At 37.5% G+C, this 23451-nt stretch overlaps 1 protein-coding gene and 1 long non-coding RNA gene across 42 annotated transcripts in view; both read left to right on the top strand.

The window, feature by feature from the left end:
• The window catches only part of MTA3 (metastasis associated 1 family member 3), a 139397-nt gene extending 126375 nt beyond the window's left edge, over nt 1–13022 (top strand). For 7 of the 8 annotated variants that reach the window (XM_085577103.1, XM_031504262.3, XM_021546388.3 and 4 more), the window contains one exon: nt 8964–13022. In XM_085577103.1, the coding sequence (XP_085433229.1) occupies nt 8964–9099 (136 nt within the window). In that variant the 3' untranslated portion in view covers nt 9100–13022. Of the gene's footprint in view, nt 1–7918; nt 8849–8963 lie in introns of those variants that run through there. The other variant, XM_085577102.1, reaches the window with a different exon arrangement.
• A 7627-nt stretch (nt 13023–20649) lies between these two features.
• The window catches only part of LOC116183367 (uncharacterized), a 487183-nt gene continuing 484381 nt past the window's right edge, over nt 20650–23451 (top strand). For all 34 annotated transcript variants that reach the window (XR_014954476.1, XR_014954502.1, XR_014954501.1 and 31 more), the window contains exon 1: nt 20650–23451. This exon is cut by the window's right edge. This is a non-coding gene — a long non-coding RNA (uncharacterized LOC116183367).

Below are 23451 nucleotides of genomic sequence, written 5' to 3'. Positions count from 1 at the left end.
AAAGTTTGTTTTTTCAGAAGCTATTTTTTGTGTTTACACAGAGGATTTGATGTAGCTGAACCCAATCCTCTTTATCAAATGTTTTAACTGAAAGTCTTAGGGCTTAGCTTTTTGTTAGCTTGCTGCTTAGCTTTTTCTTAAATCCACATACCCAGTGGGAATGTGTCATCTTGTAATATTTGGCCATCTTCTATTGTGGGAGTTAAAAACAATTTGGTTTTGAACAAGGAATAAATTTTTCTATAAATAAGCATCTTTGTATGGAAAGCCAATTTCTCTGTCAAAACCCTGGAAACAATCAAAGCAAAATAAAAATGCAAACTTGTCAGACCAACATATTTAAAATCAAAGAGAAACATTAATTATACAACTGTTACCTATAGTGAGGCTAGGGTAATATCAGCTTGGGGCTAAAATTAGTCCTCTCTCACCATTTCTATGCATAAACCATGGTAGTTTCTCACATTAGATCTTAGATATTGATGATTTTAATCCTCAAATACTGTTTAATATCACTGTTCAGAGATATTTTTCACTTTTTATGATTTCTGTGCTATGTGAGTAATAACTCATGGAAGCTGGACATGGAGTTAAGAATTATTTCATCTGAAGGCAGAGAAATACACAGCAATAATGTACATGTAGGCAGGGAAACTATGTAAGTCTTGTGGTGAAAACATTGTTGCTAAATAGCAAAAAAAAAAAAATTGTACTGTGGTGAATATGTTCAAAAATATGGTGTCAGTGATCCTCACAGTCTTAAAATTCACACAGTATTGCCCACTAAATTTAATTTCTAGTTGTCCTCTATCAGACTCTTCATTTCAAATTACAGATAGAGGATTTAATTCTGAATTACTCCACATTTCATTGCATGTATTTAATCGTTCATTCTCAATACTTTCCCTGATAATTTGGGTGTTTTTTAAACTCATGACCCTCTGGCATAAATGTAGGTAAGGCTGTGGAAAAACAAGTGTTAGTGAGTCTCTTTTTGTGAAAAAAGCTTGCATAAGTAACTACACAGGCATTTTAAATATAAAATACCATGGAGAACATATTGACTGTGACTGTGAAAGTCAATCACAGAGATAACTAACAGCTCTTGTCAAACATCTAAGGAGACTTGACTGGCTGTTTTTGTAACTTGTGCTATGAGTAGAGGCTAAAGCATTTACTTGACAAAATACTATTCAAGTGTTTTTCTTGTGAAGAAAATACAGATCCAAACTTAAAAATTCCGAGGTTGCCTCTTGTTTGATGTGAGACACCAGACAAGTAATTGAATTCAGCCTTTCTCTAATTCCACCGTTTTGTCTGTAAGCTTGAGTCATATTGGTGTACACCTACTCTTCAGGATGCTGTGCAGTTTTTAATTAGACAGTCCAACAAGAACTATGAGATGCTGATGTGAAAAGTGCTGGCCATAAATGTGGAGAGCAGGATCAGTGGCAGAAAATGAACTTGAATAAACCTTTGGTCACATAATATTTTTAGAAAATTGAAAAAATCTTCAACCTTTGACATGAAAATGACCTTAGAAATTAACATCAAATCATTCTAGTCCATATTCTGCACTGGAGCTTCTGTATGTAGAGAAATGCTGATTATACAAGAGATTGATGGTGTGAAGCAATGCCCCAGGGGATGGGCTTGTGAGGGAACTTTGGCTTTCCAACTGTTTCTGGTAAGACTGAATAACTTTTTTTTTCAGCCCATGCTTAATAGCAAGTATCCAGGATGCCAAGAACCTCCTCCAAATATACCCTATTGATACATATGTTATTCCAGGAAAAGTATATGCATAATTGATAAAATGGAAGCATATTGTCAATCTTTTTGAGCCTCAGGTAATATTATAAGTTGTTATATTGTAAAGCACAGTGTTCAGGCCAAAAAACTGAATGAAATAAGCAAGTTAAGAAAAGAAAGACAGAAAAATACTAATAATATTGTTGAAGTATAGTATCTCTTTTTTCCCTATGCAAAATATAATAGGGAGTTTTCTATTATCTTGAACTCAAATAAGCATTTTTAATTGACACAACATTTTTGAAAATTTTCAATGCAGTATTTAATGTTGCTGGAGAAATGACACTTAATGTTTATAGCTCAAGGCCAGAAACAGAAGTTGTATGCTCTGTACCTTTTTGTCACCTTAGATCTGGGATAATGCTGGAATTGTGAATTAATATGCAAGGTGTTTGGGGAGTAGTTGTAAACAACATTGTGTTCCAGTTCGTTCTGATGCACCTTCTCTTTAGTTTCTTGCTTGTCTCAAGAAAAATTATATGCTTCCATGTGGGTAATTTTTGAATCTCATAGCAGGTGATGTTTAATCAATATACAGAATGGCCATCCTGCTGCAGAATAAATAGATGGTTTTGGAAATTCCTCTTGGTAGACTGGGAATTCATCTTCACCCTGCTGATATAGTTAGGAAGAATAAAGGAGTTGCTTTGAAATCTGCTGATGTTTGTGCCTGTGAGCTGTTGGAAGGATTTCTGGCTCCCTGGATTCCCATAGTGCTGGTGTATTGACACATATGCAGTGATCTTGTGTGTCCCTTCCCAGGGAGGAGAGGTTAAGCAGCCCTTTACTGGATAAAGCAGGCTTCCTGCCTTGCAGCCTCTGCAGGGTAAGGTAACTAAGGGGAGGCTAATGAATTTCAGATCAAGTGCAGAGTAGCTGTCCTGTAGCTCAGATTACAAGTCTGTTGAAGCCTGAGCCATTGTTTTATTTGAAGGAGTATGAATAATTTACTTTTGTGCCCATTTCATCAAGCTTTCTTTGTTAGGACTTAGTAGTTCTATTCCACTCTACAAAGTTGGATACTGGTAAAATGCCATGAATTCAAAGACAGGCTTTTCTCCCTTTCTTGAGTTTTCTAACTCCTTCTACCTCTGGTAGTGCCTCTTTGCTTCTGGCTTTTGTGAGAAGTCAGCCTTGCACCCAGACTGATGTGTCATTTGTTGTCTCAGCAGTAGGTAACCTTAGCCTCTTGGTGCTAAATACCAAGCTCACAGAAGAACTGTGAGGTCAATCTCACTGCTGATTGTTGGGATTTAGATTTATTCATCATGTGATAACCAGTGTATGGCAGCATCTCTTTATTACGTTTTTTAGAAGTTTTTTCAGTTCCAACATTCAACTGAAAAATGAGTAGTGGTGCTGAGAATAGGACTTTATGTTTCTTTAATTCCTTCTCTACTAAACCACTTTAGAATATTAATGAAATATTTTCAGGGGAAATGAAAATATAGAAAAATCTATCAAACTAGTTGATTATTCCAAAAACCATGGCAGTTGTTTGCTGTTAAACTGTATAGAAATAATTTCAGTAGTAGATATTTCAATATTAGATCAACCTGTTGTTCTAGGCACGCTAGAAATGCACATAAAGAGATGGTTTCTGCTCCAAGGTGATTTTAATTTCAATCAGCAGCAGGCAGAAAGAGACAGAAGGGGCTTTTGCCATACAATAGGTCAGGCATGACACAGTCATAGAAGTCTGTGCTTTAAACCTTTAACCTGGGATTTTTCCTTCCAATAAGGAAACTGTTTTAACACTATTATTAATGTCCTTGTATATATGCATAGTAGCTACAAACTGTTTCTTCGAAACACAAAACATCAGAGAAGCCCTCAAGGTAATGCAGTACTTGAAAAAATACATTATCTTAAGCTGCTTAGGAAGATCTGATGCTGTAATTGGTAACTGATGTGTCTAAAAGTTATTGTTCATAGAGAACAGTCTTGCTCCATAAATATTGATAAAATATTGGAAGATCAACACTAGCAAAGGAAAACATTTCCTTGCTAGGAGGAGAAAAATAAGATAAGCTCTTAAAACATTTAAATAATGTTGGCGTGCCTACAGCAGCACCTCTTTAATCTCATAAAGGTTATATCACTCTATCTGCCATCTGCATGGGTTTTATAATGCAGCTATGTGGCTCATGGAAACAGCTTTCCAATAATCCCATGCTTATTAAAGTCTTCCATTTTGTTTTTATAAATTAACATTTCCTAAGGCCTGTATTTTTAAAAGGTGTATCAGTGTCAACCCACTCCTGCCTTCCAAAACTATTTTTAACTAGTTTCTGTCATGTTGAGGTTAGATTAAAATTTTAATGCAATATGGGAAAGCTTAAGCCTGAGAAGTATGAGGGGGGAAAAAAAGTCTAAATCAGAAAGCCAAATAGTTAAATAAAATACTTCTCATTTGCACACAGGTAGAAATGCAGGAAGTGCTGTGAGTCCTTCAGTCAGTAACATATCAGCTTTCAAAGGATCTGTGCCTACAGCTTCATCCCATTTAAATTCTCTTTCAGCAAGCAGCACTGCACACATTTTGGCCTTTCACTCTGTTTGAAACCTGTTGAAATTAATAAAAAGCCTACCAGCTTTCTAAGATAGTACCCCCTCCAGTAATTTAATCCACTGAACCATTAAAATATAGCTCTGGATAAAAGAAGCCCTCAGAGAAATAAGTGATTATTTAATCTAATAAACACCAAGGAATTATGGTTATACTTTAAATTGTTGTTTTTTCTAACTGGCCTTGATCTGCACTGAAAATTTACATTGCACAAAATTTATTGCCCTGGAGCTGTGGCAGCTTAACAAACATTTCTCTAGAATACATTCTTTTTCTTATTTTTTAGCCTTGTTTTCTTTCTGAATGGCTCTGTGGTTAGACTGATTGCAAGTTTCACACATAACTTGTGCCAGAACACAAAATTCTGCCAGTGCTGGCAGTATTTATGCATCTAGCACATTTATGTTGCTGTTTACACTTGGAAAGTCATAGCAGAATGCTTCACCCCAATGGAGAGATTATAGGAATTTCAATGATTGTGCAGGAAATCAGCTTTCTTATGCCTGCTGCTGACCTGGGAGTGTTCCTTGTGCTACCAGCAATTGGATAACAATGCATTTTCACAGCACCAGCTCTTACATATGAGGATGTTCAAATAGTATCAGTCTAAGAAAGGCTCAGGCAAAAATATCAAACTATAATTTAGGGAGAGTGAGGAAAACAAAACTGTGTCCTTGAGCTTCAAACTCTGCAGCCAGGTTTGTATTAGATCATTAGCATTTTTTTAGTGGAAACAGAGCACCAAAAGCAATTCTGGACCTTGGTATTTAGGAAGAGTTATGGGCATCTCGCAAGTGCATGTATGTTGAAGGCGATTCCTCTTCCTAGGAAAAGGTTTCTTTCAAAACAAGGTTTGTCATCTGCCGAAATATCAGCAGGATTTTGCATGCAATTAATTTCTTTCACTGCAAAATCTTTTTGCATAACTTGTATTTCTTTAATATATCTTCTTAAGTACTGTTGGTACAGCTGATAAGACCACAGTAAGTGTAGTCATCACAACTCCGAGTCCAATGCAGAGGAGGCAACATGGATGCACAGCAGTTTATATATAGCACAGTAACACTATATCAACAAACTTAAAGCAGGCAATGCCTTTCCAGTCCTACTAGAAAAGGCTTGGAAACACATTCTTGAATAACACCAGTTGGAGGCCTCTCTTTATTCTATTCAAGTTTAAAAATTTATGCTGTTTTAGTGTATGGCAGAATTAGAGAAGGGAACTTTGAGTCAGCTTTTGCAAATGTGAAATTTCGCTCCCAGTTATCCTATTCCTGAGAAATCTGGACAGAATAGATTATATAGGATTGTGCTTAACTTCAGCAGATGGTGAGTTACATGGAATACTCTTGGATCCTGAGAAAAGGTTGGTTAATTATAATGATTCGCCTGATTAAATTTAAGCATGACCTAAATGCCCTGTACAGCCTATTATTTCTACCCGAGGTTCCAGTCTGTGTATGAAACTTGAACAGAGACATTAGGTCTTCATCTGGACCTTTAGTAAGACTTATGTACGTTTCCATATTTCCCTGACTATGTGCCAAGGGTCTTGTGTACCTTTATCTGCACTTACTAATTGAAGAGTCATGCAGACATAAAGAATGTGTATTATTCCTACATTACACCAGTGCATCACATTTAACTTAAAAATGAGCACAGTGGGCTTTATATACAGATGCTCTATTAAATATTTAGTTCATTCTCATATCTTGGTCTTAAGAAGGCTGGAAATTCAAAGCAGAGGCTTTAAAATACTTTGGAATTTTCACTTCAAGCCTGTAATGCATCATGCTCCAAGAAGGAGTACAAAAGTCAAAGGAAAAAAAAACAGGGAAAATGGCAATTAATCTGTCCTAACAACTGCAAAGGATGTTACCAACGATACAGATATTAAAGCCATTTATTGCCATTGCCAGATAAAAGCTTTATGTAATTAAAACATATGGCTGGTATTAACTGAAAGACAGACAGGAAATTGAGCATTAAAATTGACTCTGCCCTTAGTTCAGTGTATCTTTGGGAAGGGCAAAGTGGTATGAGTGAAAGGGTGACAACAATCTTATCTTTGAATATCCTGTCTTTTGTCAGCTATTATTGCAACCTGCATGTTTTAAGTGTTAAAAAGGCTTTGAAGAATTATGAAACCTGATGAATGCCTCTCAAAAAGCTAGACTGTATTTAGATGCTAAAGCCTTCAGTGTAAAGAAGCCAGTCCCTCCACCTTCTATAATTTTTGCAGTAAAAAGAACAGTTTGGGCTTTTAGAGAAATGATTGTTTAAATATAACATGTAATGTAGTCAGTGGAAATTTCCATTCTTCCAGTTTTAATTCTGAAAGGCTGTATCCCAGAAAGCTAATTTCTGGAAGCATTTTCACAATCCTCTTTAAGCAGAAGTGCTGAATTGCCTTTTAAGAGTGCCTACCAGGTTATTTTTTTTCTGACAGAGTATATAGAGCTAGTTTCGTTTATACTCAGTGAGGAGTGGACTCTGTGGCTTGCTTGATATAATAATGTGATGACCTTTTTGTTCTGCCTGTCTTTGTCTTGGTTTTGAACCAATGTTTAATGGGAATAACTATCTTTTACTTTACCATCCATACAAAATAATGACAAATTATAATCTCAAATCCTTTTACTGTCCTTAAATGTAGTGTCAGCTGAAAATTGCTTTCATAAGCAGGAACCTCTAGGCAGTTTATAAAGTTGCCTTATTAAAAATTCAGAAGTGTAAACAATGATTTGATATTATTTGAACCTTGGGCTTGTCAAATGATTAATGACCACGTTCCTCCTGTAACTAAATAGAATGTTTTGCAAACAAAGACAACAAAAAGGATCCAGTTCTGTAAGGTTCTGTGGACATGATCCTCACTGGTGTGGGTAATAGCTATTGTCTATTCACATGAATTTATAAAGCCTGACTGTCCCAGTATTTAAGATACACATATTTCTGCCAGTCTGAGATTACATTTCTATGGTTTTACCATTCTGGAAGGTATGCAATCTCTTTGAATAAATTTAATATTTTTTTTTTGGCCTAATATAAGATGGCCATATAAAGTGAATACTCAAGCAGTAAGTTTTTATTTTTCTTAGTGGGATTGTGTGAAAAGCTGAAACCAAACGTTCTGGTGATTCCTTTTCTTTTGTTGTGCTTATTGCTGAATGGTGTTAAACCCTAATTTGGTATTCCATGACATGAAGACATCCTTCTTTCAAAAGGGAATATATCTCTGAACCTTTAAAATATATTAACCAAAATAAATGTATTTTTCAGGCTCCCTTTAATTTCTAATAGTAGAGTATATTCTTCTACTTTTTGCATGTTTGGGTTTTTTTTTTCCCTTATGTACTCTTCTGTGGCCCAGTTAGTTAACATGGAAGTTTACATCCCTGGGGAGCACTCAATCTGTAACTAACTAGTAACAAACTAGTGTTTGAAATTTAATATGCAAGTTGATATTTTAGAATTCAATAGAATTTATTTACAGCTGATCATGTATGTTCAACGTCATGTGCCACCATTTTTCAGTTTCAGAGGTAACAGCCCCCTTAGATGAAAGGGAAAAACCACTCCTTGAGTTACCATCTCAGAACCTTGATGCAGGTAGGCACCTCATCACCCTGCAGTTTGTAGGTCACATTTTCAAGTCAAAAAGTCTGAATTAGAAAGCCTGGTCTCATTAAGTATTAGAGGCCCCAATTTGCTTTAATTCATTTCCATAAGCTCAAAATCCCTATAATTTATAAAACTTCCTAAAAGAAGGCTGGGATTCTTGAATAAATTCAGAAAATAGGTCATTTTCCAGCAGCATCTAATGTTCAGGTTTCTGCTAATGAATATGGTTCTTGGCATACTCTGCCTCTACCTTTTCTGTGTTTTCTGATACCATTCCCTGGGTACCCTCAGCATTGTGGTTATTGATTTATAATAGTAAAGAGACAGAGCAGTTGAAGCATAGCAAGTATTTATGCTTCAAAATTAACTATCCTTGGATATTTAGGATTACAATACAAACAATATGGCCATCTGGAGTTAATATTATTGTTTCATTTATCAGCTGAAAGTCAAAAATGAAAATGAATTTACTGCACCTGAATGGCCCCAGTAAAAATGCCCTGAGCTCTGGGTCATGTGTTATCTGCAGAAGAGACACAGTGTAAGTAACAACAATTGCTTCCACTTTCACAGAGGTAGCATATTCGTTGGGTGCTAACACAGTCCTTTCTTCTGTGATGCTTCATTTCAGTATTGATATCACATGTGAGGATTCACTACCTGGGTCTTCTGGCCCAAGATTTCATGTGATTAAATATTATTATTTAAGTATTATCTAACACAAATTCACTTTTTGATGAACCATTATCAGACAACTCTGAATCATCAATTGATGGACAGGGCTGAAGGGCTGACTCTTGTTGACTGCAAGTCTCTTTTCCATGAACTAGCCTTCCTGCTCTGGTAAGAGTATTTGTTATGTTTGTTATTGGCTCTTGTGTGGTGTTCTGTTAGAGACTGAGATTTATCTCTTCTGTTGTCTCTCTCTTTCCCTCCTTTCCTCCTTCCCTCCTTACAGAAAAATCCGTAAGAAGTTCACCAGGTCACAGCTGAAAAGAGCTTCCAGAACACCTTGTTCTCCGATCATTGCAAAGACAAAGTCTCTCATGAACAATAGGCAGGCCCGAACAGAGCCAGGATCCATCATACACTGAAGATATAACACCATCAGCACCATAATAATGTCAAAATCATGTTTAATTGTGAATGCGGACATAACAGGACTTCCCACATCTGTGAGACAGAAATGTTTTGTGGGCATATTGTGGCCGGGTTCTGTGCTCTGGGCAGGTTCCAACAGCAGCCCTTGTTTTCCCTGATCTTTGCAAGGGCTACTTCTGGTTCATTGCACAGGCCTATCCCGGATTCCCTCTGTTCCCAGACAACAGTGTTGGCTGGTCAGGGAGGGACTGTTTGCACTGGTCCCACTGAATTGATGCAGAGTCCACCCATCACATTTGTCTATGCCTTCTAGTGGCTCAACAAAAATATGCAGCTTTCAAAACTATTGCAGTGTCATTAAAATGGGATTTAGCCTTGAGGTGTTGCATTTTCAAACAGACCTGCAAACTTGGAGTGTTCATATTTTTCAGTATTGGCTTGAGTATCACCTTGGATTTGATTTTCTATACTGAATGTCCACAAGGACAAGGTATTGTTCAGCAGTTCTGAAACTTAGACTGAATTAGGAAATGCCCATAATTAGTGTCCAATTTTGAAAATGTTTGTCATATTAGCTCTGTTTAAAATCCTGGAGAGAATTGTGTGTGATAGTAAATATCCAGCTGGACTAGTTGCATGTGTAGGAGCTGGTCTCATTGTCTGTATTTGAAAGCATCTTTCTGTTTCTTTGGGTATTTTTTACCTCTCTTGAAGCCTATTCTGAACAGTGAAAACCAGCATAACACCATTCCCAGAAGACATGAAGAAACAGATTATTTCCTATTAGTAATGTCTCTCCACAAAATAATTTCTACATTTTTATATGTCTGGATAAAGAAGTCTTGCAGAATGCTTTGAATTCATAAATGTAAGGCTACAGATGGATACTTACCCTGGAGAGATGATGTGCCTTTTGAAACTACTTGTAGGAAACTGTCAGTCTCCCTGAAGGTGGGAATGGCAACAGAGGCAGGTCTTTTTTTCTACTCAGGTACTTACAGGTGAACAATCTCTGCCCAACTTTGAAATCCAGAGAAATCCAGTGTGGAGCACTGCTGTGTTAACCTAGTTGGAATAAATCAATCATCTGAGGCAAGTTGTCCTTCAATAGGTTTGGATTCCATATGGCTTTTAAAGATATAGTCAGACACTGAACATGTCTGAGATGAGCTTCAAGACCTTTTTTTGTCTCCCTTTACTAGGTAGCTCTAACAGCATGGCACAGATGTGAGGTTTTCATCCAGTTGTGGTTAGAAAGACAGGGATCTAAGTAACATCTCATACTTCTGGGTGATCCCTCCAAAATGATTTCCCCCTGTGCATTTTATTGTTTCAGTCTGAAAGAGCATCTGTGATCTCGGCCTAAAACTAGCCATACTCCCCACATAGAATTCTGAGCTCCAAAGACAGTGACCTAGATGCTTCTTTAAAGAAGAAAGCACTCTGACCTCTTGAAGGGACTTGCTGATGATTTCCATAATGATGAATCCAGGTCTTGTCCACTGTCCTTCACCAGCAAGAAAAGGGTGGATACGAAGAGAGGTTGATGACATGAAGTGCTTGCTCCTAGTGCCCTGAACATTTTAGCGAATGTCATTGATTCACACTCAGTTGGAGAAGACCTGGAATTCATCTACCTACAGTACTTTCCAGTAGCCAGTGAAATGTGCAGCCCTAGGAGTCTTCTGGGCACCGGATCTGCATTTTCCTCTAAACAGGAGGGTTTTTTATTAGATAGCTGAGTGGAGACAACCTACTCTTATTAGTAAGAATTGCCTTTATTAACTTCAACATATGGAAACACCTTCTGTATAATAGCTTCTTCACCCATTAAAATAAAGAAAACATGATTATTCAGCAATCTGTTTGACTGAAAGTATGAAAAACATGAACATAATGAGCTTTGTCTCCCTCAGACATCAGTGAAATCACACACAGCAGACTCATTTTCAAAGTGTTGTTAGCTGTAAGGTGGTAGATTTTCTTTTACCCTACCTTATTAAGCTTGTACTCAAATGATTTCTTTTAGTCAGTGTGCTCCAGTATCTAGACAGTATTTTGTAAAATCTCTGTGTGTTCCTGCTTTTGCCAAAAGTATTATTATAGTAATAGTCCGATGTGAAGTCCTTCGACTGTCCTGCACGCAGCTGCAGGGAGACATCCTCTCTCCTACACTGCACACAGTGCACAGACAAACTGCACACCATGCGTTGCACCTTAGTTTTTCCCTGCTCTCTCTTCATCTTCATTTGTTCCTCAAGATGTTCTCCAGAGATGGATGCAGGATTTATCTGTGAATTTCGACTGAGAGCGTGGATGGAAGATTTGCTCAAGTTTGTCCCTCCTGCTGGGTTTGGGCATGATGATTTAAATTTTTGTAGGAATTGTGAAACTCCTCATCGCAATATCACATAATTCCACACTTTCTGTTGAGTCAAAGTATTTTTCACTGGCTGTGAGCAAAGATGACACATTCCTCTGTAAACTGAAACAGTATGTCCACAACAAATCAGAGTTCTGTACTTTGTTATTGATCTTCCCAAGTTACTTACTTTAAAACCAGCCAACATATATCAGTCATCAACAATGACACTGAGTATAAACATGAACCTTGTAAGCAAGGACAAGAAGTTTGGTACTTACCATGATGTGAGAGAATCAAGGCAGCAACAGCACTGCATTTGCAATGTGATTTATTTTTTGTTAGCTAAATAAGAAATCCTTCTGAAAATTTGCCTCTCCACTTACAAATATGAGGCTTAAAAACCATGCAAAATGCACAACTTCTTTGTGTCCAGAGGCCTCATGCAGAAAGTAGAAAGATTGTTTTAATGTTTAAAATGTCTGCATTGCCATTTTCAACTATATAGCTGCTCTGCTCTCTTTAAATATTGTGCATACTGTTTTCAGATTATTTTTTAAAGGCCCCAACTTAGTGGTGGAGGTTTTGATTCTGTAGGATGGTAAAGAATGTTTTGAAATACTTGAGATTGCCTGAAATGTGTTGGTCATACGAAAACATCTTTAAAAACAGTGTTTTGATTAAAGGCAAATATAGCCTTTGTTTCTGCAGTCCAAATCTTACAGCATATTATGAAAAACTGGGAATTGGAACTGAAATGTAGAACCAACAAGGAGTAGAAATGGTGAAATGGAGCCTGCACTTACAGAATGTGCACTTTTTAGTAATCTAAAGTAAGATTTATTTTTATTAATAAATATAATTTCAACAGAGATACTTTCCTAATTAAGAAGGCTTAAATAAAATGGAATGGCTGCACAGTAGTTTCTGATATAGTCACAGTGTAACATGTCACAGCCTTTTGCAGAGAACAATTATAGTCCTTCAGAAATACTATACTACTGGACACAGTCTCTTCATGTATATGTACTGCTATGGTAATGGAATTGTTAGAATCCTTTGGAAATTGCAGCAAAATAATATTAATTTTTCATTTTCTTTTGAAGCTTCTTTATATAAACCTGTGTCTTCATAAGCCAGAGGGATTGTCAAAAGAACTGAGTTTATATAACTGCATAGTGGATTTTTTTGGAGTAAGTTCAGGACTTTTTTTATTCAAATGTTGCATGTTGAGGGAGGAAACTTAATTTTGGAATACATGGGTTTTGGATAAGAGTTTTGAGGATGTACTATATAGTGATCAACAAATTTGCAGAATATGCTCCTGTTGCTCATGATGATTTAACAGTTGGTATTGAAATACTGTATTGATTAAATAAAAAAACCCCAAACATTAAAGAGTTGTCTTTTACAATTTCTGCTGTTTAGACTAACAGTAAATTTCTCAATGGGATGGTAAAACTGGGAAGCTCAGTGTTGGATGTTTGAGAATGTGGAGCACCTTAGAATGAAAGAGTACTATTTGATTTGCATTAAAGTGTCTTTGTGTACAAACTCTGTGACTCTTGGCCCTTTGTGCAGGAAACTAAATCTCTGACATTGGTACTGTCATCCTATTTTACAGTAGGCTATTGAATAGTCAAAAGACTGAAGATTAGTGAACTACAGGAAAGTTTAAATACAAGTAGGTAACAAGGGGATAAGAAGACTCAGAAGTTGGGGAGACATGAATTATTGGTCCTTGCACTGGAACACCAGAATTGCTTAGGATTGAATTGAAATATAGGCAAGAGGACTCATAATCCACAAAATCAATACTAGAAGCTACAGTGGATTGCAGTTTCCAGTGAACTGGCCCATCTAAACTTCTCAGGTTGGTATTAGTATCAAAAACTTTGTTTCTTCGTTTGGTAGCACCTGGAACTGGTGGCTTCTATGTAAATATAGAACATTATCTGAATACTCTTCTTAAATGATATCTAAGCTAATTTCTGCAAATTAATTGGATTTTTTTTCAGAGGAGAATCATATAAAGGTCTTCTGAACAGAAGTAAGGACTGCTGCCTCACAGGTTTGTTCAAAGCAACTATTTCCATTCCCTAATTCCCCAGTCTGTCTTGGGGAATGCAGGATGCTTGGTCCACAGGCTAAATATTGTTTCAAATGTTTGTTTTAGAATGGATTATATTTTTCTCCTTCCCTTCCCTCCATCTCCTCCCCCAAAGACACCTGTGTAGATCCAAGTAGAAGAGCTTGAGTTCTTCTGTGGTGTTTGGATTTAATTGGCAAGATGAATTGTATTTACTAGTCCTTCTGTGTGTGAAGCAAGGGTATCATGGAGGGGAAAATCTCTGGAAGCAGTCCTTTGCTGGCAGAACTGAGGAGGTGGGAATCTCTTCATCTAGGCTTGGACAGGCTTACAAGGAATCACAGTAAAAAAAGGGACTCATTGCTTTGAAAGTATGACTGTAAAGCCTTTCCCATGTCTAGCTGAAATAGGTACCTAAGGGATAACTTCAGTCTCTCAGTTTTTGGTTCATTGTAAAGTATTGATCACACATGCAAGGCCTCAGCAATGAAAGGACATAAAACATTTCTTCTTTCCTTTGCACTAGCAGTCAGAATAAAAGAAAAAAATATATATTAAAAAATACCCCCACAATAAAAAACAACCAAGCAAAAACAACCAAACAAACCAAACCCAAAAACCAACAGCCAATGAAACAAAAATTCCATGGCTCTGCTGTCTACTTGAAAGCAGAAATTACTGGAGAGGACATTTTGCTGAGTTTTGTTTTGGTCTGTGGTATATGAAGAACTTTCATAAACCACTGTAAATACAGAAAGCTTTTCTGTGGGGCTGGTCTGCCATTGTGACACTTTTCCATGAAGTCAGATGCATGATGGTTGCTTTATAAAACAGGTAAGTAGTTGATGCATGAGTGTTACTTAAGTAGCATAAAAATCCTACATGAGCTTTAGAGCCCTGTTACATTACAGCCACTCATTAACACTGTGGCAAGACCAAAGGTTCTTCAAATATACATTATTTGTATACACACTGAAGTGTGCGCCTTATAAACTGAGAGATCTTTTTGGAAATTAAAACTCATTATTACTTATTTAAATGATGATGAAACCTAGATGCCAGGCCAAAGAACTGTCGGTGGCCAATAATATTTAGGATTCACACTCAGATCAAAGTCCACTTTGTATAGCTGGGATACTCCTTAAGCATTAAAATTGTTCCTGATGTTCAAAGAACATTTTTTTTTAAATGGCTTAATGGAGTTTTTTAAAGAAGAGAAGGATCTTCAGGAAATAAATATTGATCTGTACTGCTTTGGGTAATATAATAGGAGGAAAAGGTTTAGAGCCAGGTTTTGATGCTGATTCTCTTCCTTACCAAGTTGTCAGTTCATGACTACAGAATTTCCTCACCAAAACTAAGTCCCAGTGAGTCTGGAGGAACATGGCAACTCTATAATTTATTTGTATGGATTTTTCCCCTCCTGGCTAGCTATATTATTACTTAGGAGTTTTTCTCCTCAGTAATCTGGATCAATAGTTTTATTAATGTGGAGGAGGCAGTTCATATGACCTTTGGGTTAAAAGTGGCTCTTTCCCTAGTTGCTTAGGCACATAAAAATCCATTTTGTTTAATAATAACAAAAAAATATACATTTTCACAGGTATTTGTGGGAAACTAAGAATTAGGTAAAGATTATATAACGTTAAACTAGCGGGATATAGCAGAGTAGGACACTGAATGTGATTTTCTTTTGTTACATGGGTACAACTGTTCATGACTGAAGGATCATCCTTTCAAAGTGTCCTTTCTGTTACTGTTCTGTGCACACTGCATTTGCTTTTCCTGTATTCATCAAACTCCTCTATTGTGCTGTCTGTTCTGCCCAGTCGTCACTCTGGCAAAATTAACTTCTCATACTTTAACTTTTCAGTAACATAAGTTACTGGGGCAGATGCAATGAAAATTTAAAGGCTATAATATTGATTAATTGCTCTATATTTGTTTACTTTTCTTCAGTTTGATTTCCATTGGAATTTTAATCTTTTTATCAGGCAGTGAATCTAAGAAAAGTTACAGTGAATGCCTGTGATCCTTAGGATATGCATTTATTCTATAGTAAGATAGTTATGTTGCACAGTCTGCTTGCAGGAGCCTGACTCAATCCCAGCTGTTGGATAATCCTATTTCATTGTTTATTTTCTGTATTAGTGATAGTAAGTCCAGTATTGATTAGCTTTTCCAAGCAGACCAGGCTCCATCCTGCCATTTGTATGCACAGTTCAGGCATGGTTAAGTATTTTCTCCTTTTTTATGGTCTCTGCTTGCTTTCCTGTTTCTTGTACATGTTCAGAAGAAAGGAAAGCTTTTTGATGCTCCCCTTCCCAGGGTGTGTGGGTTTGGCTCAGTTGCTGCTGAGTGCCTGGGAGAAGGAAAGGTTGGATCACTCTTGGGTGTCCCTTTGCACAGACTGTCCTGGGCACTACAGACCACTCTGATTCTCCTTCCTCTGGAGCTCTAAGTGTGGGGACAGCCTGGCAGGCTGGTGCTGCTGTCACATATAGGAGGAGAGTGTCTTACTCTGTGGCTAAAGAAAGCTCCATGGCACTGCTGCTCTTTGGAGCATATAACAAATGGTTCAGAGTGGCTGAGCCCTCTGGAGATGCTCCCATTCCACTGCTGCATAACTGGAATACACTGCCAGCCCTCTTATTTAATTGTATATTTAGATCCCAATGGTATATTTGGATCCACTCCCCTGAAGTTGCTCCCCCTCTACTCCCCATGAAGTTGCTTCATCGATGCTCAGACACCCTAAGCCTGCCATATTATGTCTTCTTTGCTTTGTTGAACCCTAATCACTGTGGATTTTAACTCACATTTCAGATGATGTGAAAGAAGGTTATAATGAAGATGCTATAAACATCTAGAAATTTTTGCTCCCTCACCCCTTCATTTTTCAATTTAAGGCTATTTTTTTTTTTCCATTATGCCTTCCTTTTCACCTTTCTTTCCCTTGGTCTTTCATTTACTGATAAAAAATCATCAGACCTTATTTGAAATTATATAGTCTTCAAATTAAAATATTTTTGCCTATTGGAGTGAGGACAGCAAGCATCTGATGGAGGTTTATAGCTCAATAAGCCTAGGCAGTGTACTGGCCAAGTTGTCAGAACTCAAATCCAGATAAATATGTAAAATCTGCTCAGTTTCTTGCCTAATTGGAACTAGTGGTTTTTTTATCTTCCCCTTCCAAAAATGGGGGCTTGCTTCAGACTTGAAATCTCAAGATGTCTGATTTTCTTTTTTTTTTTTTTAGAGGAGTTCTGCTCTGGGGTTTGGCTCAACTGCACCTATTGCACATTCCTTGGCAGCCTGTAATTAGACTGACTGCTTAAATGCTGAGTAGCTTTCTTCTGTTTACTGCTTATATGAATTAAATGTGCAAGATTTCAATAGAAGAATATAAATGAAGTGACTGCCTAGCTCTGGATTTTCTCCATCTTCCCTTGATGCACTAACGAGAATCAATTGCAGTTGCTTATTATTTTTAAATAGCAGTTAATTTGAGAAAATCTGATTCACTAGCTCTTTTCATTTTGCTGATTTGATTTCAGCCTCCTGCCCATCTGGGCCAACCTACATGTACTGTTCAAAATCCAGTGCCTAAACTCACTGGTGCACATGACCAAAGTCAGACACCTTGCCTAACAACCCAGGAAAGCACTGTCTGCAAAAGTGTACTCCAAATCTCTGTTTTCTTATTGCTGAAATCCTCAGTGAGAGAAGGGGCTTTACTTTGCAATTAATTCTGTTTGCCTGAAAGAGAATCAGAGTGATTATAGAAAAATCTCCTCCTTATCCACTCAGTTCTCTGTGTGTTCAGATGTTGCAATAGTACCTCAAACTGTGGAGTTGCCTGGTCACAGAAATGGTTTCCTGAGCAGATGAGTTTATTCTGCCTGGGGATGCTCTGGTGCAATCCCACATTCACCATAGGAACTGCAGAATTAATCTCTCTGAAGTCATGTGGACTTCTAGGAATGGCCTTCTGGTCAAACTGCTGCATCTGTGCAAATCCCTTGGACAGCAGTAAAGAATCCTGAAGAAGGATTGTAGGCTAAGCTCTTTAGGTTAAGGCTAATATCCTCCTGTAATTATTTAAAAATGCTTTTTAGATTTATAGCCTCATGGCAATGTCTGAGGTGAAAAAACAAAAGACTATTGAGAGCTGGTAGTATATACAGAGTCTGTTTCTACAGAGGATGTGTGCTGTTACCTGATGTGAGAAAAAAAAGAAACAGATGTATTTTTTTCCTCTGAATAAAGGGCTGGGTGAGGGTTTCTAGTTCCAAATGGTCTCTCCACATTTAAATCCATGGTGATTTCTGTTCACAATTTGTTAAATGCTTTTTGTTTCATGGCAAAAAAAAAAAAAAAAAGATGGGATAATACACTGTAAATACAGGGTGGTTGTATGTGATGAAACATTGCTTTTTTCATTATATACACACAGGGAAGTTGAAATGTTATTTGTAGAGGATAAAGGTGAACTTTGCTCATGATTTTATGAACTTCTTTATTGCACAGTCCTCTTTGTGCAAACAGCACTTGACACTCTTTTACCTTTTGTTATTTCCAGCAGATTGGAGTCATTTGTTTTTTAATGTTGATCTGTGACAGCATGGCAGGTGTTGGATAAAAGGAATCAAGATCACTTTTAGGTTTTGTGATCAAATATTTAGGGGGATTTGAGAAGTACTGTAAAATTCAATTAGTTTTGCTTCCTATGTCATTTCTCCTGGACCATTGATTTGCAATTCTGGAATAATTTGTCATGATTTTTCCAAAAGTAGAGCTGGCATCTGGTCTGGGCTAAGCCTTTTAGCCCAGTTGGTGTTGCTGGGCTTGGTGTTCACTTTACAAACTGCCATGCTGGCTGAAGATGTCACCCTGACATAGCTGCTTGCTACGAGATCACTGCTGAAAGTTTCTGCCCTCTCTCAGCAGAGAGAATAGATGGACTGCTGTTTGCTTCAAAGTTAGATTGAAAATCAGGCTTAACTCTGTGGTTCTGAAGTGAGAGAAGGAGGATTCAAGTAAATCCACTACCAATGAGAGAAGGGAGTAGGGAAGAATCTCTGATGGCCATGAAAGAAAAATAGCTTAGGTCAGAAGCATTTGCAGCTGCACAGCCAGATCTGCAAGTGGCCATCTGTCTGCAGCCCAAGTCAGCCTCTGGGTTTGTCCAAGGAGTTATGAACCCTGCACAAATAAACAACATTCCATGAAGAGCTATTAAGGTATTTAAAAAGTAGAAAATATCTCAAATTAATCAATGCAATATCATTAGCCAGATTCAAGCATCTGTATATTTCTGACTAATTTGTTTTCTGCATGCCTGGGACAGGTTCAGCATTGCTGTCAGTCTGCTGCTCACCAGCTTTGTGTCCTCACCTGTGTCTGTGATCACTTTTGTTCCATCCTTGCTGGTTCAGGAGGCTGAACACCTATTGAAGTGTCAGACTCTGAATTGCTGAGTCCTTTCTGTCATCACTACTTGAAAAGAGCCTGATTTTCTCAAAACTCAGACTGCAGTTAGGATAAAGGTCAGTGACTTGGTATACTTGGTACAGTTTACTTGAAATGTCAAGAAATATGATAACTTTTCCACAAGCTAATAGGTTAATCCAATATGATCACTGAGAAAGAAATAATTCTGTTTTCAAATGTTTCCACAAACTCAGTATTGTCATGAACACAGATACTGAATTTCTGATGGCTGGTGAAGTGTATTTCCATGGAGTTTGGAGCTGTGTACACATATTCAGGTAATTTGTTCCAGTTTCACTAATGCAGGATGCTATAAATCTCAGCAAAAGTTTCATAAATATGCAACTAAAAATCAGGAGTGATTGTGAACAGAGTCAGCAAAAGGACAGTTTTAGTAAAATGATCAGCAGTCAGGAAGAGGCTCAGGTGAGTAGTCAGTTTTCCCTGATTTCTAGATATAAGTATGTTAATGTATTTTACTAATCTCATGAAAAATTTATTGAAGTTGCCATTCATTTTTTAACTTGAGCACCATCTAGTGTGCATGATAAAAATAATCTAAAAAGTAAATTCAAGGCCAGATCATTATGGCACTTCGGAGTGGAAGTGGTGGCATATTTTCAATGTCAAAAGGAAAAAAAAGCACATCAGAGCTTACATCCTGCTAACTTTCAGTAAATCAAGCTTCAAGTGACATTCTTGGGAGCCCACTCCTCCATTTAATTTGTGCTTCACTTAAACACTTGCTTGCACTTAAAATAAATGCAAGAAATGAAATGCACAAAAATAAGTTTATTTATTGGCAAGCAGATTAAAAAAAACCCAGACAACTGTTTTTTTTTTTTTTTTTTTTTCTAAATGCAAACACATATTTGTATAGTCATGCAAATATAAATGCAGAGTCCTGCACGCTGCTGAAAGCTGATACTGTCTGCTCCACCAAACCCTTGGCTTTCAGCTAAATAGATCTTGGCAGATATTCTCTAGATCTATCAGGCTTTGAATGTCTGAATCAGAGATGAGACTTTCCTGCATGCCTGCATCAGAGTGAGTGCATTTATGAAAAGTTCAGTGTGCTTTAATTTTTCCTGCTAGCACTGCTTGGTGCAGCCTGTGCCCCTGGTGTGTTCTGGGGGCAGCCCAGCTTGTCACTGCCTTTGCTAAGTTCACACTGCTCTTTGCAATACATTTGCTTTGCACCTATAGTGGAAAGTCCCTCTGACAGTAACTCTGCTCTTTTTCTAATCACCTCACATTCCCCCATATAACAAGATTAAGAGCTGCTGCTGGAGGAGCGTTACTCACCCATCAGTCATTGCTCCATCAGCAGTCACAGCTCTGCCCCTTGCTGCAGGAGTTCCTGTGATAAGGGAAGGATCTCTGGCTCCTGTGAGTGTTTCTGAGTAGTTTTAAAATCAGAGGAGATCAATACCTACCATTAGATTTTTCTTAAAAATCTTATGATTTGTGCATCAAATTAGAGATTTTTTTGGGAAGTGGGAGGTAAAGGAAGGGAATATTACCAAGATTTTTAAAACTTTCAGCTTGAGCATCTACTGATTTTTTGCTGCCATTATTTTTTTTTTTTTTTTTGGGGGGGGGGGGGAAGACTGCTTAGGCATAAAAACTAGTATTGTTTTAATCCCAGAAATGAAAACCAAAACTGGTAGAACTATACCCAGAGAATCAAGTTTTCTTGTTAATACTAAGACAAGGGACTAAACTCATTTGAGGCATTTCTCTTTCTCAGTTGAAACAAGTCTCTGGGAATAGACATCCCTGGCCAGTTGTGCTCTGGCAAACTTAAGAGCTCCTTGCTCCTATAACATTTCTATGAGGCCTGGCTCTAAACTGAAATAATTCAGTTCAATTTCAGTTCTGAAATAATTCAGATCAATAGCTGTAATTTTCAAATGATGAAACTTTATGATGAAACTAAATGATGAAATTTTTAAATGGATGAAACATTTGAACTTGACCTATCATTTGCTGACTTGCGACCTAGGCACAGGGTCTCTAGTGCAACACAAACTGCAAATTTTCACAAAAGCCACATATCAAATGAATTCTCAAAATGAATTGTTCATATACTAAGTGATAGCAGCTGCATTGTGGTAAGTCACCCCATTGCAGACCGGGGTTGAAAACTGCTCATCACCTTGTGTATGTGAGAGACTCGTGAGCCCTATGATCTAGGGAACACATTAGTAAACTCTGGTTTTAGGGGGATCTTCTGGTGGGATTACCTTCTCCACCCAGAACAATTTTTCTTTGGATTATGCTAAGACTCTGCAGTTTTGGGCAGCCTCTAAATGCAGAGGGAGTTTTCCCTTTCTAGCCATTTGTTGCATTCCAAGAATGAAATGCCAAATGGAAAATAGACTAGGCTAGAAAGAAAGGAGTGCCTCAGTGTATGTTCAAAAGATATGGCAGAAAACTGAGAATGACAAACATTCATGAAAATAATGATAAAATTATTTTGAAGTTAGATCCCCTACTGTTATTAATGTTTGCTGTCGGGTAGTTTTATGACATTTATTTCTGCTCAGATTGTAATATCAATATTGTTGAATGATTCATAATAGACTAATTCTGTTTTTCTTTTGGAAAGGGAAATCTTGCCACAAACCAGATGTTGTGTCTGATCTGAATTTTTAAACTGATTACAAAGGCACACACAAATGTGTACTTTGTCAGGCTCTTGAAAAGGGACAGGAACTGCTTATTTTCCCTTAAGTGGAACAGTGTTGAAGAGAGAAGCAGCAAAGTGATTTATAAGGACTGTGAAAGTATAAGTCTTCAACCTTCCTCCCCCTCCTGCCCCGCAACAAATCAAAAGACTTGCAGTCTCCTCTATCACTAAGGCATGATTCCCATTCCAATCTTATCAAAGTTCAGGTGGAGTTGTTGCTCTCTGGTATGCAGCATAGAAAAATCACACCAAGCTAAGAATTAAGCATGTGGTTCTAGCACTACTGGAATAGGTTTGCTCGCCTGAACCACACAACACAGAGAATTTGGTGGTGCTGTCTCTTAGAAAGCTCTGCTTCAGTGGTTCTCCATTTCTTTGTGTAATTTCTGGAAAGTTTAGTTTAGGTGTTTTAATGTTCCTTGCACAGCCAGCTGGCAAAGCTTTTAGCATGGAAAAGAACTGCTTCCTGTTTGTGCTTTACTGTCCATGCAGGATTTCACTATCTCACAGAGGATTTGGCTTTATCATTTAAACATAGTTTAAGAGGTTTGCCATTTTGCCTTTTCATCAAAATTGTAGTTTTGGATAGGATTGTTCAATGGAGTATTTGCAAGCAGAGATGTCTATTCTTTCTTTCTAGAACAACAGTGTTTTTAAACCACTTTGAATTTGACTTCAGGCCTTTCTTCTTCAACAGTAGTTTTGTAATACTTGAAGGCTGATAAGTTTGCTACAAATCTGCTTTGAGCTTCATTCCCTCCAGGAATTGCTTTAAAAAATGCAATCTAATGGGTAGTGAAGCAGCTTGGACAGTCATAGCACATGGGATGAGAAAGGGGCATCTGAGGAGCCAGAATTGCAGTCTGAGGCCAGCTAGAGTTAATATGACAGAGCTCACAGTTCAAGAGGAGCTGTGTTTGTCACAGGCTTGATGTTGAAGAATTAGCTGTTCATATTTTAAGACATGAATGAAGAGGAGAACTGCTGGTCTGGTGCCAGTGAAGTCTGAACACCAGCACACCAAGTTCCTATGAGAACTGAAAAAGCTTTGGAAGAGGTATCCTGACAGGTACAGTATAATTCTTTCAAAAAGTTGCTGTTTTCCTGTCATTTCATTCTCTGAAAAAAGTAGCAACTGGTCCTATTCCCTGACCCAGTCACCTGTCAATGTGCTAGTGGAACACCACTTGTGAAGGTAATGAGTAAGATGAGCTCACTGAATTCCCATCTTACCAGATGGTCATTATTTGTTGACATCTGGTGAAGGAAGATGGAATGTCTGACTGAGCAAGGGGATTACCTGCACTTTTGGGTGGTGTTTTGCTTTATTTATAATTTTCTTTGCAAATCCAGGGATCTCAAATCTTTGAGTGTTTATTTTTGCTCACAAGTGAATACTTTTTGTCCAGGTGTGAAGGCCACACACCTGCATGTTCCCATTTTCTCACCCTATAACTAACTCCTGAAAACAGCTCCTAGGAATACTTAAAATCTTGTTGATCTTATAAAAATGAAACAGCCAGTTTTAGGAGAATAGCCTAGTTTAACAGACAGAGTTTATAAAATTACTCTGAACAGGAAAATTAGGACCAAATGAGAAATAGACTAATATTTGCTTGTGTTTATGTTGAAGAGCATCCTTTATGAAAAATTTTAACTGCTATTTTTTTCCATAGAGATCTATTGTATATTGTGCTTTCAGGAGCAAT

Source organism: Lonchura striata, chromosome 3 (assembly GCF_050655825.1).
Source record: "Lonchura striata isolate lonStrDom1 chromosome 3, ASM5065582v1, whole genome shotgun sequence".
In the NCBI taxonomy this organism is placed as follows: domain Eukaryota; kingdom Metazoa; phylum Chordata; class Aves; order Passeriformes; family Estrildidae; genus Lonchura; species Lonchura striata.
This window is presented reverse-complemented; position numbering and strand designations above follow the sequence as displayed.